Genomic DNA, 12,695 nt, shown 5'->3' with positions numbered 1-12,695 from the left:
AGAAAAAGAAAAGAGATTGATACACCAATTAATAGATGAGAAAGGCATCCCACAACATGAGATTGAGAAGAAAAAGGATATTATATTAAACTATTTCCAAAGATTATATAAAAAAGAAGAAATCAATGAGGATAAAATAAGAACTTATCTGGAGAATATGAATGATAAAACAATAGGGGAAGGAGACAAAGAATTACTAAATAAGGATATTACATGGTCTGAGTTAAAATCTGCAATGGAAAATCAATGTAATAATAAATCCCCTGGTCCAGATGGGATTCCAGTAGAATTATATAAAGCCACATTAGATTTAGTAGGGCCTCTGATGCTGGAAGTGTTTAACGAAGTACTTTCGGCTGCCAAAATGCCAGACTCATGGAGGGAGGCGTTGATTGCGTTAATTCCGAAGGAGGATGTGGATGCCAGATATATTAACAATTATAGACCAATCTCACTTTTAAATGCCGATTATAAATTATTTACCTCAATTATTGCGAATAGAGTAAAACAAGTTTTAAATTTATACATTCATGAAGACCAAAATGGTTTCCTTCCATTCCGCCAAATTAAAAACAATTTAAGAACCGTTATTGACGTCTTAGAATATTATGAAGCTCATCCAGAGAAACAATTTACACTCTTGTTTCTAGATGCGGAGAAAGCATTCGATAACTTACATTGGCACTTCTTAATACAAAAAATCTATAACATGAATCTGGGCACTAAATTCGAGAATATTATCACAACAATTTACAATACCCAACAAGCCAATATACTAATTAATGGTGAACAAACAGGCCCACTAAGCATTGAAAAGGGCGTTAGACAGGGTTGCCCTCTCTCACCCCTCTTATTTATATTTGCTTTAGAATCATTGTTAACGCGGATAAGACAAAATCCTGAAATTCAAGGGGTTAGGGTCAAGGCAGAGGAATATAAATTACAGGCGTTTGCAGACGATATGGTTTTCTTCCTAGAGGATCCCATGGAGAAAGGACATAATCTAATAAAAGAACTAGAACAATATGGTTCAGTAGCAGGACTAAAGATCAACAGAAATAAGACGAAATTACTGACTAAAAATCTAACAGAGAACCAGAGGAAAGAATTAGAAAAAACCATGGGGATACAGGCAACAAAAAGGTCAAATATTTAGGCATATGGTTAACACCACATAGTAAATCACTCAAAGAGAATAATTATGATAAACTGTTACAGCAAATTAAGAAAGATCTAGAATCCTGGAATAAGTTGCAGCTTTCTTTACTGGGCAGGATTGCCACAATCAAAATGAACATTTTACCAAAACTCCTTTACTTATTCCAGACAATCCCAATAAAATTACCAAAAAATTTTTTTGATGATATAAATAAGGTAACTCTTAAATTTATTTGGCAAGGGAAAAAAGCTAGAATCAGTATTAAGGCCTTACAAGATGCAAAAAGTAGAGGTGGGCTAGCGCTTCCAAACTGGGAATTATATTATTGGGCAGCCAATTTACTATGGTTAAAAGACTGGGTCAATTTACGGAATAAAAGAACTCTAGCCTTGGAAGGGGCACGACCTTCAGAGAGGATGGCACGCATTTCTATGGGATGTGGGGAAAACTAAACAGGCGTACTTTCATAGACATCTTATTAGAGATTCACTATTAACTAATTGGAAAAAAATATGTAAAAAACATTATTTAAAAATTCCGATTTGGCTTTCAACAATGGAGGCAATGGTTCATCCCAACAATTTGGATATAACAAAAATGACTAAATATAAAGATTTATTAGATCCTTTAGGGAAGCTAAGAACTCGACAGGACTTACAGGAACAGGGATTTAAAATTGATCAGTGGTTATATATACAAATCCATAGTAGATACAAACAAGATATCAAAGAGTTTGGAATTTATAGCAAATTACAACACTTAGATAAAATCTTATTAGGATCAAATAAAAAGAATATTTCTAATTACATCCATCTTTTAATTACATCCATTCAACTCTTATTTAAACTTCAATATATACCTTAAGTTTATGACCTTCAATATAATACATAATACATAACTGCCGATCGAATTCTGCTTGGTACATTCTTACAATACACACTATATTCTTTAAAAAAAAAAAGATTGTAAATATATGTAATTATAAACCCTCATTCCATTCCAGTTCAGTTCTATCATTAATAATCATTAAAATCTTAACATCTTTAACACTTCTTTTCAATTAAATATCATACTTCCTTAAAAACACATATAATCTCCATAATTAATTTTTCCCTTATTTCTCTTCACATATGTTTTATAAATCATTAAATATACCTTTTATTACATTTATTTATTAACAAGCATTCCACTGAATTACGCTATTTTATTAGACATTTTAATCATACATTGTTTCATATTTTTTGAAATTATTTCTGTTTCTAATATAGCCATACTATCTTATGTACCTTTGCAGAATCCCTTTTTCCATTAAATTTTCACCCATTATCTCTTAATAGGCCCTGTTTCTCTATATTTTGTTTCTGTCCTTTATGATTTCTTTTCCTTTCTTTCTTCCCTCTCATCTTCTCCCTCCCCCTTTTACCCCCTTGTCTCCCTACTTCTAATTCTCTCTTCTGCATTTCCCTCTTCTGTTGCTTTCTGATTTTATACTCATTTTTCACTCTATTTTTTTTTTGGAGTTGTTTTTCCTAATCTTAAACTTTCCATTCTCTTTCTCCATTACTTCCCCCCACCCCCATCTAAGATTACTTGTTCATTATAGGTGGCTTCTTCTTTGTCGCAGTCTTCTGGTTCTGCAGGCATTTCTTGTTGTTTCCATTAATTCCAAATCTCCATTTCTAAAAACTGAAATACAAAGCCAAAAGAACCTCTTCCTTCTTGTGCATCTTCTTTGTACTTTTTAAGTTCCATTTTCAGTTCTTCTAAAAGTGGAGCCATTTTAAACAATTTTAAACAACCACCTGATTGATTTTAGTCATTCAAAACAATAACCAAGAATCCAGAAATCATCAAGTAATCTAGATAGTCTTCTTATTCTTCTTATATCTTCTTATTTCTTTTTTGACTTTCTCTTCCTGGGGTTTTTGTTGCGATATTTCAGTTAGAATGTATCTTTTGGAAGTCTTGTTGAGATTTTGCTGTAAGTTCTTTTTTAATTCCAGGCAGTCTCCTCCCTTCCAGATCCTACCCTTTTATTCTTTTTCTCTCCTTTCCTGTTTTCAAAAGCTTTTAATTATCCAGAAATCTTTATTATCCCTTTGACTTTTTATTTTCAGCATTAAATTTGATGTCAAAGTGGATGTTTTTCCAATTTCTTGCTTAAGTCTCTTAGCTGCCAGTATAGGAAAAGGAGAAAACCAAATCTTTTCCCTTTTCTCTCTCCTTCACAGCTTAAAAATCTTCTTAGGGAACAATGTTATTGTTTTTTAACAGTTTCAATTCCAGGGTGCCTTATTTGTTGCTTTTGCTGTTTGACCCGGTCAACCAAAACTTTCTCCTGTTATCTTCCTCCTGCACATTCTTTTCTGGTCGAGTTCTTCATTGTGGTGGCCATTTCTGACCACCGCTGTAACCGCCTTCGGGAAAGGGAGTAATGCCCAGCTGGGGAGGAGAGATGCGGCTCTCCTCAACCCTGCAGGCAGTCTCCCCCCTCTTCACCACCTCTACGGAGTGGCTTAGCCCTGAAACCAGCCATCTCGGGGTGCTCCAGCAGCGAGCATGGGTCGAAGCCTCGCAGAGACGAGGTTTCGGTCTGTCGCTGAAGAAGCTCAAACTGGAAGTCCGGAAACAATTCAGTCTTATGTTCTGGCAGGCCACCCTAGCCAAGAAAAGTGTGCCTGGTAGGTCTTACTTTTTCCTCTAAATAGTCTTTCAGAATATTTAGAAAATGGCTTGGAAGAAATATACAGCCTGCAGACTTTAATCTTGATGGCAATGGTTTGGAAGGAGTTAACTGATTTGGAATTCAGAGAGTCTTCACTATTTTCATGTTCTTGATTTCTCCACATTACCCAAAAGTCTCAAAAAAAAAAAAAAAAAAAACCACAGCAGAACTTTTTGGTATGGAGATTCCTTCAATTTCTAACCTGGAGGAAAGCAAAGTGATGCGTCGAAGTTCTGAATTTTTTTTTTCTTATATTAGGAAAGTCTTTTTTGCTTTAAATTAAGAATGCAACAAACAAAACAACAATCTGAAAAAGTAAAGTACTCTGTGTGTGTATGAAAGAGAGGGAGAGGGGGAGATGGAGGGAGGGAGGGAGGGAGGGAGGGAGGGAGAGAGATTCCAATAAGGCAAAGCAATCAGGAGCATCCAGGTGTCCTGCATCTTGCCAAAGAACATGATGGAAGCTAAAAAAAGATTGCTTATTTTTACTCTAGGCTCTTCTTAGTTTGCCATCTCATTCCAGCATCCTTAACTATAATCACTGAACAACAACAACTTTTCCAAGGTGAGAAATTCTCTGGAAGGTGAGATGACTGAACAAAGGTGGCAATGGGCAGTCAGGAAGGAATTCATTCCACTCACTCCCTTTTCATTATCTACATGTCAGGATGTATAAGTTTTATCAAGGATAGAGATCAACAGCAACTCGCATCTAAAAGCAGCTGTGAGAAAGCTCTCTAAATCTCTAAAAAGTGGGACCCATTAGTTGGGGAACCTGCTCAAGAAGCCTACAGGCACTTTTGCAGATCAGGCTAATCTAGCTTGCTGATGACAGTTCAGGAGCAACGATATGGTTGAAGAACTGAGCAGACCTAGAATGGAGGGATTTTCACACAATGCTTAGCAGCAGCCTGGGTCAAAATAACAAAAAATAAAATAAAATAAAGGACAAGCCACCCTGTGGCCTGGAATGTTTTTTTTAATTGTGGATCAAATCAAAACAGTGTCAAGGGCATGATGTTTATAGGATTACCTACAGAATTCAAAGGAGAATCTTTTAATTATTGTAGAGAGGTCAGAATTTTAGGAGAGGGTGCAGCCAATCATACAGGTGTGAGAAAAGCCATTTTCTGACATTTTCAGTTCTATATATCCATTTGAACATTGTTCTCCTTTGCATTTGATTGGTCTATATAGCTTGCCCCAAAGACTCTTGGATGACTCTTTTCATTTAAAAAAAATCCACTCAGTCGTAACAGATTTGGTCTCTTGCAATCCGAGTAGGTTCGGTATTTAATGAAGTGTAAAAAATATCTTTAAGCTTTTGAACAACCTTTTGATTTCTCACCCAAGATTTGCTAGACTTCCAATCTATTGTCCAAGTTCCTGTTTCCTTATCTGTCACCCATGTGTATAGGAGGTAACAGAATTAGAGGGGATCTTGGAAGTCATCTAGTCCAACCCCCTGCTCTTGCCCGAGACCTGTACTGTTTCTGATAGATGGCTGTCCAGTCTCTTCTTAAAAGCCTCCAATATTGGGGCATCCACAATTTCTGAAGGGAAGCCATTCCACTGGTTAATTGTTCCCATTGTTAGGAAAGTTCTAGGTGCCTTCTCTCCTTGATTAGTTCCCATCTATTGTTTCTTGCCTGGCCTACAGGTGCTTTGGCAAGTAAGTTGGCCCCTTTCCCTTGTGGCAGCCCTTCAAGTATTGGAGTATTAGAGATCAATGGGAATTGCCAAGTTTGCACTTATGGCTGTACAAATCTGGGAACAATTACAAATAAATTAATGACATATATTGCTTCATTGCTGCTTTACCACTGGATGAAAAATTATCCTATTAACCAGGCATGTGCAGCCCTTCAGAATTAATATTGGCAGATATGCTGCCCTTGCTAGTGCTTCCTTCAAAACGTTGTGCCTTTTCCTGGGCTTACATGGCAGTTGCACAATCTCGGGGAAATAGATGACCGAGATGCAGAGTGTCAGCGTTCCAGAAAATCTCAACTCCAACCAATAACTCCAAGACAGACATCCTCTCCAAGGTTCCTCTTATTGGAGTAGTAAACTGGCACATCTAGGAAATCCCGAATCTGAAAGTTTTGGGTTTCCTTGCAATAAATTACAAATCCACTCCCTGCACCTCTCATGTCATCACATGCCGCATTCACCATCTGTCCCAACTTGAAATGTCCCCTCAACCAGGTGCAGAAATAACATGACCTTGACTTAGGAGAAGAATGCTATTATGTCTAATCACGTACACTCCAAGAAATTCCCCCCTCCCACTTTCCCAGGCAGTGTGGAAGCATCTGGTACTAATAGGGCTTCCAAAGCTGACACAGAGGTCCAATAGCGAGTCCCCACTTGCTCTGAAGGACAGCACATCCCTGTAACTAAGCTGTATAAGAGTTCTTGTTCTGGGAATCAGACCAAAGGGGACCCTGGGAGGAACAGAAATGTATGACTCTTCGTGGACAGGGACTGCAATGGGTTCCATGCAAAATACAGAAAGTATTTATAAGCTAATAATTGGAGACATTATCTTTTGCAGTGGCAGACCTCTTTTCTTATGTATGAGGTTTTAATACAGTGCATCTCAACCTTTTCTTCACCATGGACCCCCTTTAAATACCCTTTGTCGCCATGGACCATGATCATGGACACCCCCCCAAGACTTAACTAAAGACCCCTGCCCCCCTGCCCCACATCCCTGTACTCAGGTTGAGAATCACTGAATCACTGGATTACAATAAGACAGCATGCTCTATATTTTTCCACTCCTTGCTTACTTTAAACCTTTCTGTTCATTCTGGGCTCTCATTCTCCTTAGGGTGCTTGGAAAAGGCCAACTGACAAGTACCGTTGGACTTTGTTAGTCTCTTTCATTGAAATAACTGGCAGGAAAATGTTTAATAAGAGAATAATACTGCTTTTTGTCCTTTCCTCCCTCCCCACCCAAGTAAAGCAACTCATCCACTGAACCATTCGGAAACTTACTTACTTTTGCCACTTGTTAAATTCTGGTTGTAGCCAACGGGACTGAAATATTCAAACACGAAGACTGTGATAGCAACAACCGTGAGACACATCACAAACATCATCACCCACACAGCTGGGCTGTAAGGCTCTAGATTAGAAGATGAGAGGAAACCAATCAACTAAGGATAACAGGATTGATTAGAAAAAATCATTTGTTTATTCATTCTTACTGCAAGCTATTTCTTCTTCCTATTGAAAGGATAACCCAAAGAGCATGAACCAAGACTTATATCCAATGTCTGCTGAGATTTAAAAAAATATTTGCCATCACATCTTTTATAACTTTACATCATCATGGACAACAACAAGATCTATAACATGGAAGGAATACAAAAATGTTGCAATTTATTGTCCCAAGCAGTTTGACATGTCCTATCCATACACTCTATTTCATTGCCCACTCCTCTTTTCTATTCTCCTTCATAATCCCTTGCTGTCATCTGTGTTGAAGGACCACCATGCTAAATTCTCATTTGGGATTTTCTTTATACACTGCCAAATAATGTGTGTGTGTCTGTATATCTGTGCGTGTTTCCATATCTCCTGGTGTCTGGATAGATATAGAAAATAGATGATAGACAATAGATAGATGATAGATAGATAGATAGATAGATAGATAGATAGATAGATAGATAGATAGATAGATAGATAGATAGATAGGATGAATACTAGAAAATGTCTGTAGAATTCCTAGCTTCTCTTGCTTCCCCCAACTTTCTTTTCCCCCCCCCCCCCCGTGCTGTTAGGAGGCTGTCACTCACAATCAGAAGGATGTCAGTATGATGCTTGATATGCAGGTCCCGATTTCACAGAAGGCTCCCATTTCAAAAACAAGCATTTACACTGTAGCTGCATGCTTTTTCTCCTCCTGCAGTCACATATTCCACATTGATTCGTTGTGAGATGTGGCAGTCTAGATACATCCCTCATCTCAAAGTTAAATCCCAGAGGAAGCTAAACCTGAATCTAACCTGACCCCTTTTCCATTGAAACTCAAGGCAGGGGCTCCAGACTACAATAAATTTAAGTAAAAGAAAGTGACATGGGGAGGGGAGTACTTACATTAGATCCAATCAGAACAAATCACACATATATCAAACTCGTATCTGGAATGATTTTATGCACCCCCTGAGGAGAGACCTTTGCTACACTCCTGCTATATATAGCATTTTAAAAATAAAATAAAATAAAATCTAAACTGATAGGAGAACAAAAGGAAGAGGACAAAAGTTTTACCCAATAGGAGAAACATTCACCCACTAAAAGGTTAACTCTGCAGATAATCATGGAAAATGTATGCAAGGAATGAGGGAAGATAGGCCTATGGCACAAGATTGTCACTAGCATTTAACAGTCAAGGAAATAAAGGTGAAACATTTTCATAAGCATTTAGGAAATCAAAGTCAAATTAAAAAAGAACGGAGGTGAAAGAGGCCCTTTGATATTGTCATTTAGGTATTGTCCTGCAAAGAACTCAAAGATAATGGGGAAAATAAATATTGCTTTAGTGATGTGTGCAAAAGGATAGTGCAACCAACAGACCAGAATATTCTCCTCAAGCAGCCACACAGTGGAAATGAAATCAAATCCTCCTTAATTATAACCTCCAAGTGACAGAGGATCATGTAGGATAAAACATAGTACAAGTTAATACTGTTAAAGTAAATATCCTATTTACAGTGGGAAGAAGAGACCCCATTAACCATTCTTAGAAAATATGTCTATTTCATTGCTAGCCACAGCAGTGGGAATCTGACACTGGTTTAAGAAATTCTAGTATGAAAGTGGATGTTTTCCTCTTATCTCAATTCAAAACTCCCGAATATAAAATTCACATCTCAAAGAAGCTTCAAATGATATAGTCAGAAATTCACTCGGCTTTAGTGGTCATTGTAAGATGACTACTCCTGTCCAGTCAATGGGCCATGGGTCTTCATAGCCATTTAATTGTGGCTATAAGAAATCCAGACTTCTTATTTATGCAGCCAGCTTTTTTCCTTTTTTGATAGTGGTGGTGGGGAGTTGAACATGGGTTAGCAGTATTTTCTATGGGATCAATATTCCCATTGGTAAACATGAATAACCATAAAAAAGTATTTCAAAGCACTTAGGGGTTGTTTTTTCTGCTGGAAGAGTTTGTTTGATTTATATTGAACCTATATTTATTAGATGGAATTATCAATATCATAGCAGATCAATGATTTCACAAATTTATTTTTACTTATGATTAAACTTATATACTGCCCATCTTGCTTAGAGATGACTCGGGATACCTTACAATGATAATGCTGTCACCTGGGGGTTGTCTAATACAGGGGTCTCCAACTGGCTGAGGAACTCTGGGAGTTGCAGTCTACAAGTCTTAAAGTTGCCAAGGTTGGAGATCCCTGGTTTAATAGATTACTGTAGACAGGGGTGCAATCCATGGCTGTTTTCTGACTCTACCTACTTCTCTGGGCAATGTACAAGGTTCCAGATGTGCTACCTAACAGGTAAGGATTGAAGAGGAGCCAGAGGAGATGGACGGGGCAGAGGTAAAGAGATGATTATTAGCCTTGTGGTTTTCAAGGGGCAGAGAGAAAGCCAGCTCTGCACATCAGGCCATACACGCTGGGATTCCCATCTTGTGTTTGTGATGAGTAAGACAGTTGTGAGAGACTGCATCATTAGTGTCAGAACACCCACATGGACATGATCAATATAGGGAAACAATCACAGAATCACAAAAGCATATGGGATGAAGAAAATCAGAGAGAGAGGGAGAGAGAGAGAGAGACCAGGCCATTTTCAGATGTTGGCAGCAACAGAGAGACACTGAGAGCTCCAGCATTAAAGGCAGACTGAATAATGGGATTAATTCAGTCCCCCCAAATACCGTCACCGAGGCTCATTTGTCAGCTTGTCCTTTCCTGTCATAAAGGACATAAACTTTATCTGATGGCATCAGATGCATTTCATTAGCATACTGAGAGGCAGATGAAAGGAAAGGGAAGGGTAGGAGGTTTCATATTAGCAAGAAGAGGCCTCCATTTCTATTGGGTTTAGGCCTGTCCCTCAGAAAGGACCCAAAGGAAGGAAAAATTAAATGGAAACAGATTGCTGTCTAATAGCGTATCTATTCAATAGCATACATTTAAATACTCTTAGGCTGGAGTCCTAGTTTATTTAACTGGGGACATGCTGTGGAAAACACAGAAAGACACTGTTCCAAAGGCCACCACAATCTGGCGTTGCACAAAGGTGCCGCATAAAGAGGAGGCAAGGTGTAGAAAATATTTAATTGGAATATTAAAATATGTTTTTAACCACAAGCAAGTGCATATTCACACAGCTGGAATATTTAAAAACTTGCTGGGACACTAATGGAATTCTGTACAAGGGCACCTTGCATACCAGCAGCACCCTTGGTAAATGAATTGCAATTTTTAATCCTGTTTAAGACAGACCAAAAATCTTTCTGCTGGTGAGAGAAAATCTTCTGCACCTGGCCCAGGGATCTTCCCCTAGACAGCTCATGCTCACCCAAGGCCGGGGTGTGTGTGTGTGCTCTTCCTCTAGTATCAATAGTAAAGTACTATTTTGAATGCTTCTGACTTTTTGAAAACATTACATTTCTTTTGCACAAAATAGGGCATCACAAAATTTGGAATGATAAAAAAACTGTAAAGGTCTACTGTACTTTAATCTGTAATATGCAAATCAAGTCAGTTTGTATAATCTCTCTGTTACAAAAAGCAAATGCCTCAAGCATCCCTAACTATTCATTCAGTAGGTGACATGCTACCTATTAAATTAAATATTTAAATTAAATTAAATATTTAAATTAAATTAATAAATAAAATAAAATAAAATATTCCCTAGGGAGCGTACAATTTTCTTCCTAGAAATGCTAGTTGTTCGTGTTCATTGAACCTGTGATGAAATCTCTACTCATCCAGGAATTAGCCGATAACACAGTTCTCAAGATATACTGTCTTTATGTGAAAAGATTCATTATGGAGAATAATAGAGTCCACTCGATTGTCAAGCAACCTTCTTTTGACATTCTAGGCCAATGAATCACTTGTCAGCTCAAAAAGCAAACATGGCTGTACATTTTAAAGATAGCATTTCAATTCTTTCAGGAAAATGACAGCATTGTGAGATGAAATTCACTTGTTTGGGAACACAATGAGATGCTAACTTGTACTTGCGTGTGATAGGTTTTAAGCTACAGCTGATGAAAGGTGAGATACAATCATGAGGAGCTGTACATTCATCACATGAATTCCTATGGTCTTTTGGTCATCTGCTCGTTATTCTTTCTCAGCCCAGTCTACCTCAAAGGGTTGTTGTTGCAGAGATAAGGAACGGGGGAAGGAGTGCTGCCAGCCTTTCTGAATTCCTCAAAGAAAGACAATGAGTGAATGAGTGAGGGGAGAGAACAGGGGGGAGGGAGGGAGAGCAGGGACGAAAGGAGGAAGGAAGGAAGGAAGAAGGAAGGAGAAGAAAGAAAGAAAGAAAGAAAGAAAGAAAGAAAGAAAGAAAGAAAGAAAGAAAGAAAGAAAGAAAGAAAGAGAAAGAGAAAAAGAAAGAAAACTGTTGTTCTCCAGGGCAGAACAGGGCAGCAAAAGATGAGACAGGAAAATCACCCTTATCTGATTGTGAGCTCACTAGATGTTTTTAGGTGGTTTTCTAAAAATGATAAGATAGCAATGCCAGAGAAGTCAAGCTCTGTTTGAATACAGTTTCATATTTTCCAGTTCCTCAAAGCACCAGAAATTCTTGAAACAATTGCTATTTCACTTAGAGACTCTCACAGTTTATTTTTCTGTATTATTTGCTTATTTGCTTATTTATATTATATTATATTATATTATTATATTATATTTTATTTATAAAATTGCAAAGTGAGGCAATCTGCACTCCTACCAAGAAAAAAAACCCACAACTTGGAGTGAATTTGGAGAGAAAGACCATGATGCTACACATTGCTCTTCTTTCTTGTGTTTCCATACTTAATGGTTCCCTTTGGGACAGACATAACTTATTGTTTTTGTAGCATGTGACAACCCAAGGTTGTTCTCTTGAATTTTTCTTGAATGTCTTTTGTTCTTTGCCTCTCACACCCAAAAGCACAACACACACATACACACACACACACATCTCAAAAGGATAAAGATCCATACAGCAATGTCTGTAGCAGTTTATAACTTATCAGTTGCTGGCTGCTGTAACTGAGTTTTCACTTTGAAGGAGAATGCTGTTACTTCGTAAGGAAATCTTTGTCCAATGCAGCCTAACTGACCTTGAGAAATTAAGAATAGTCAAGTCTGGATGAAAGATTATCAGAAAAACTCAAGCTGTACAGTGGACTGGACAATTGAAAAAAAACATCCCAGAAGGCAGCAATAGGGAACGCCTATAGGGATGCAGCCAAATCTGATTTGAAGGAGATTTCATTTTATTACTTGTCTTAACAGCTCTGGGAAGGAAGGAAACTGTTCTTTTTGGCTTTCCATTCCATGGGATCATATTACCATTCCTTTCTTCCACTCTCTGAATATATTCCTAAAATAGGACTAAACATTTCCGAAGTTACTGACATAATTGTGAAATGGCACTTTATGTCCCTTATTTATATGCATGTGGTGCACGTGCACAGAGCTCTTAAGATCTTGGTGGATTCACAGCTTGCCTCTCTCACTAATCAGTCTCTGCTGAAGATTAAATTCCTTCTGACCATTTTTGCCTGAGTCTTTTTGACTTTGTCAGTGTTGCAGCTAC

General features: G+C 37.8%; 1 protein-coding gene across 1 annotated transcript in view; it reads right to left on the bottom strand.

The window, feature by feature from the left end:
• The window catches only part of GRIN2C (glutamate ionotropic receptor NMDA type subunit 2C), an 89,799-nt gene that overhangs the window by 22,020 nt on the left and 55,084 nt on the right, over nt 1-12,695 (bottom strand). The window contains exon 8 of the mRNA XM_087924893.1: nt 6,892-7,017. Within this exon, the coding sequence (XP_087781019.1) occupies nt 6,892-7,017 (126 nt within the window). The remainder of the gene's footprint in view (nt 1-6,891; nt 7,018-12,695) is intronic.

The sequence above is a fragment of the Pseudonaja textilis genome, chromosome 2, assembly GCF_049901715.1.
Source record: "Pseudonaja textilis isolate UNSWEBS1 chromosome 2, rPseTex1.2, whole genome shotgun sequence".
Taxonomy (NCBI): domain Eukaryota; kingdom Metazoa; phylum Chordata; class Lepidosauria; order Squamata; family Elapidae; genus Pseudonaja; species Pseudonaja textilis.
This window is presented reverse-complemented; position numbering and strand designations above follow the sequence as displayed.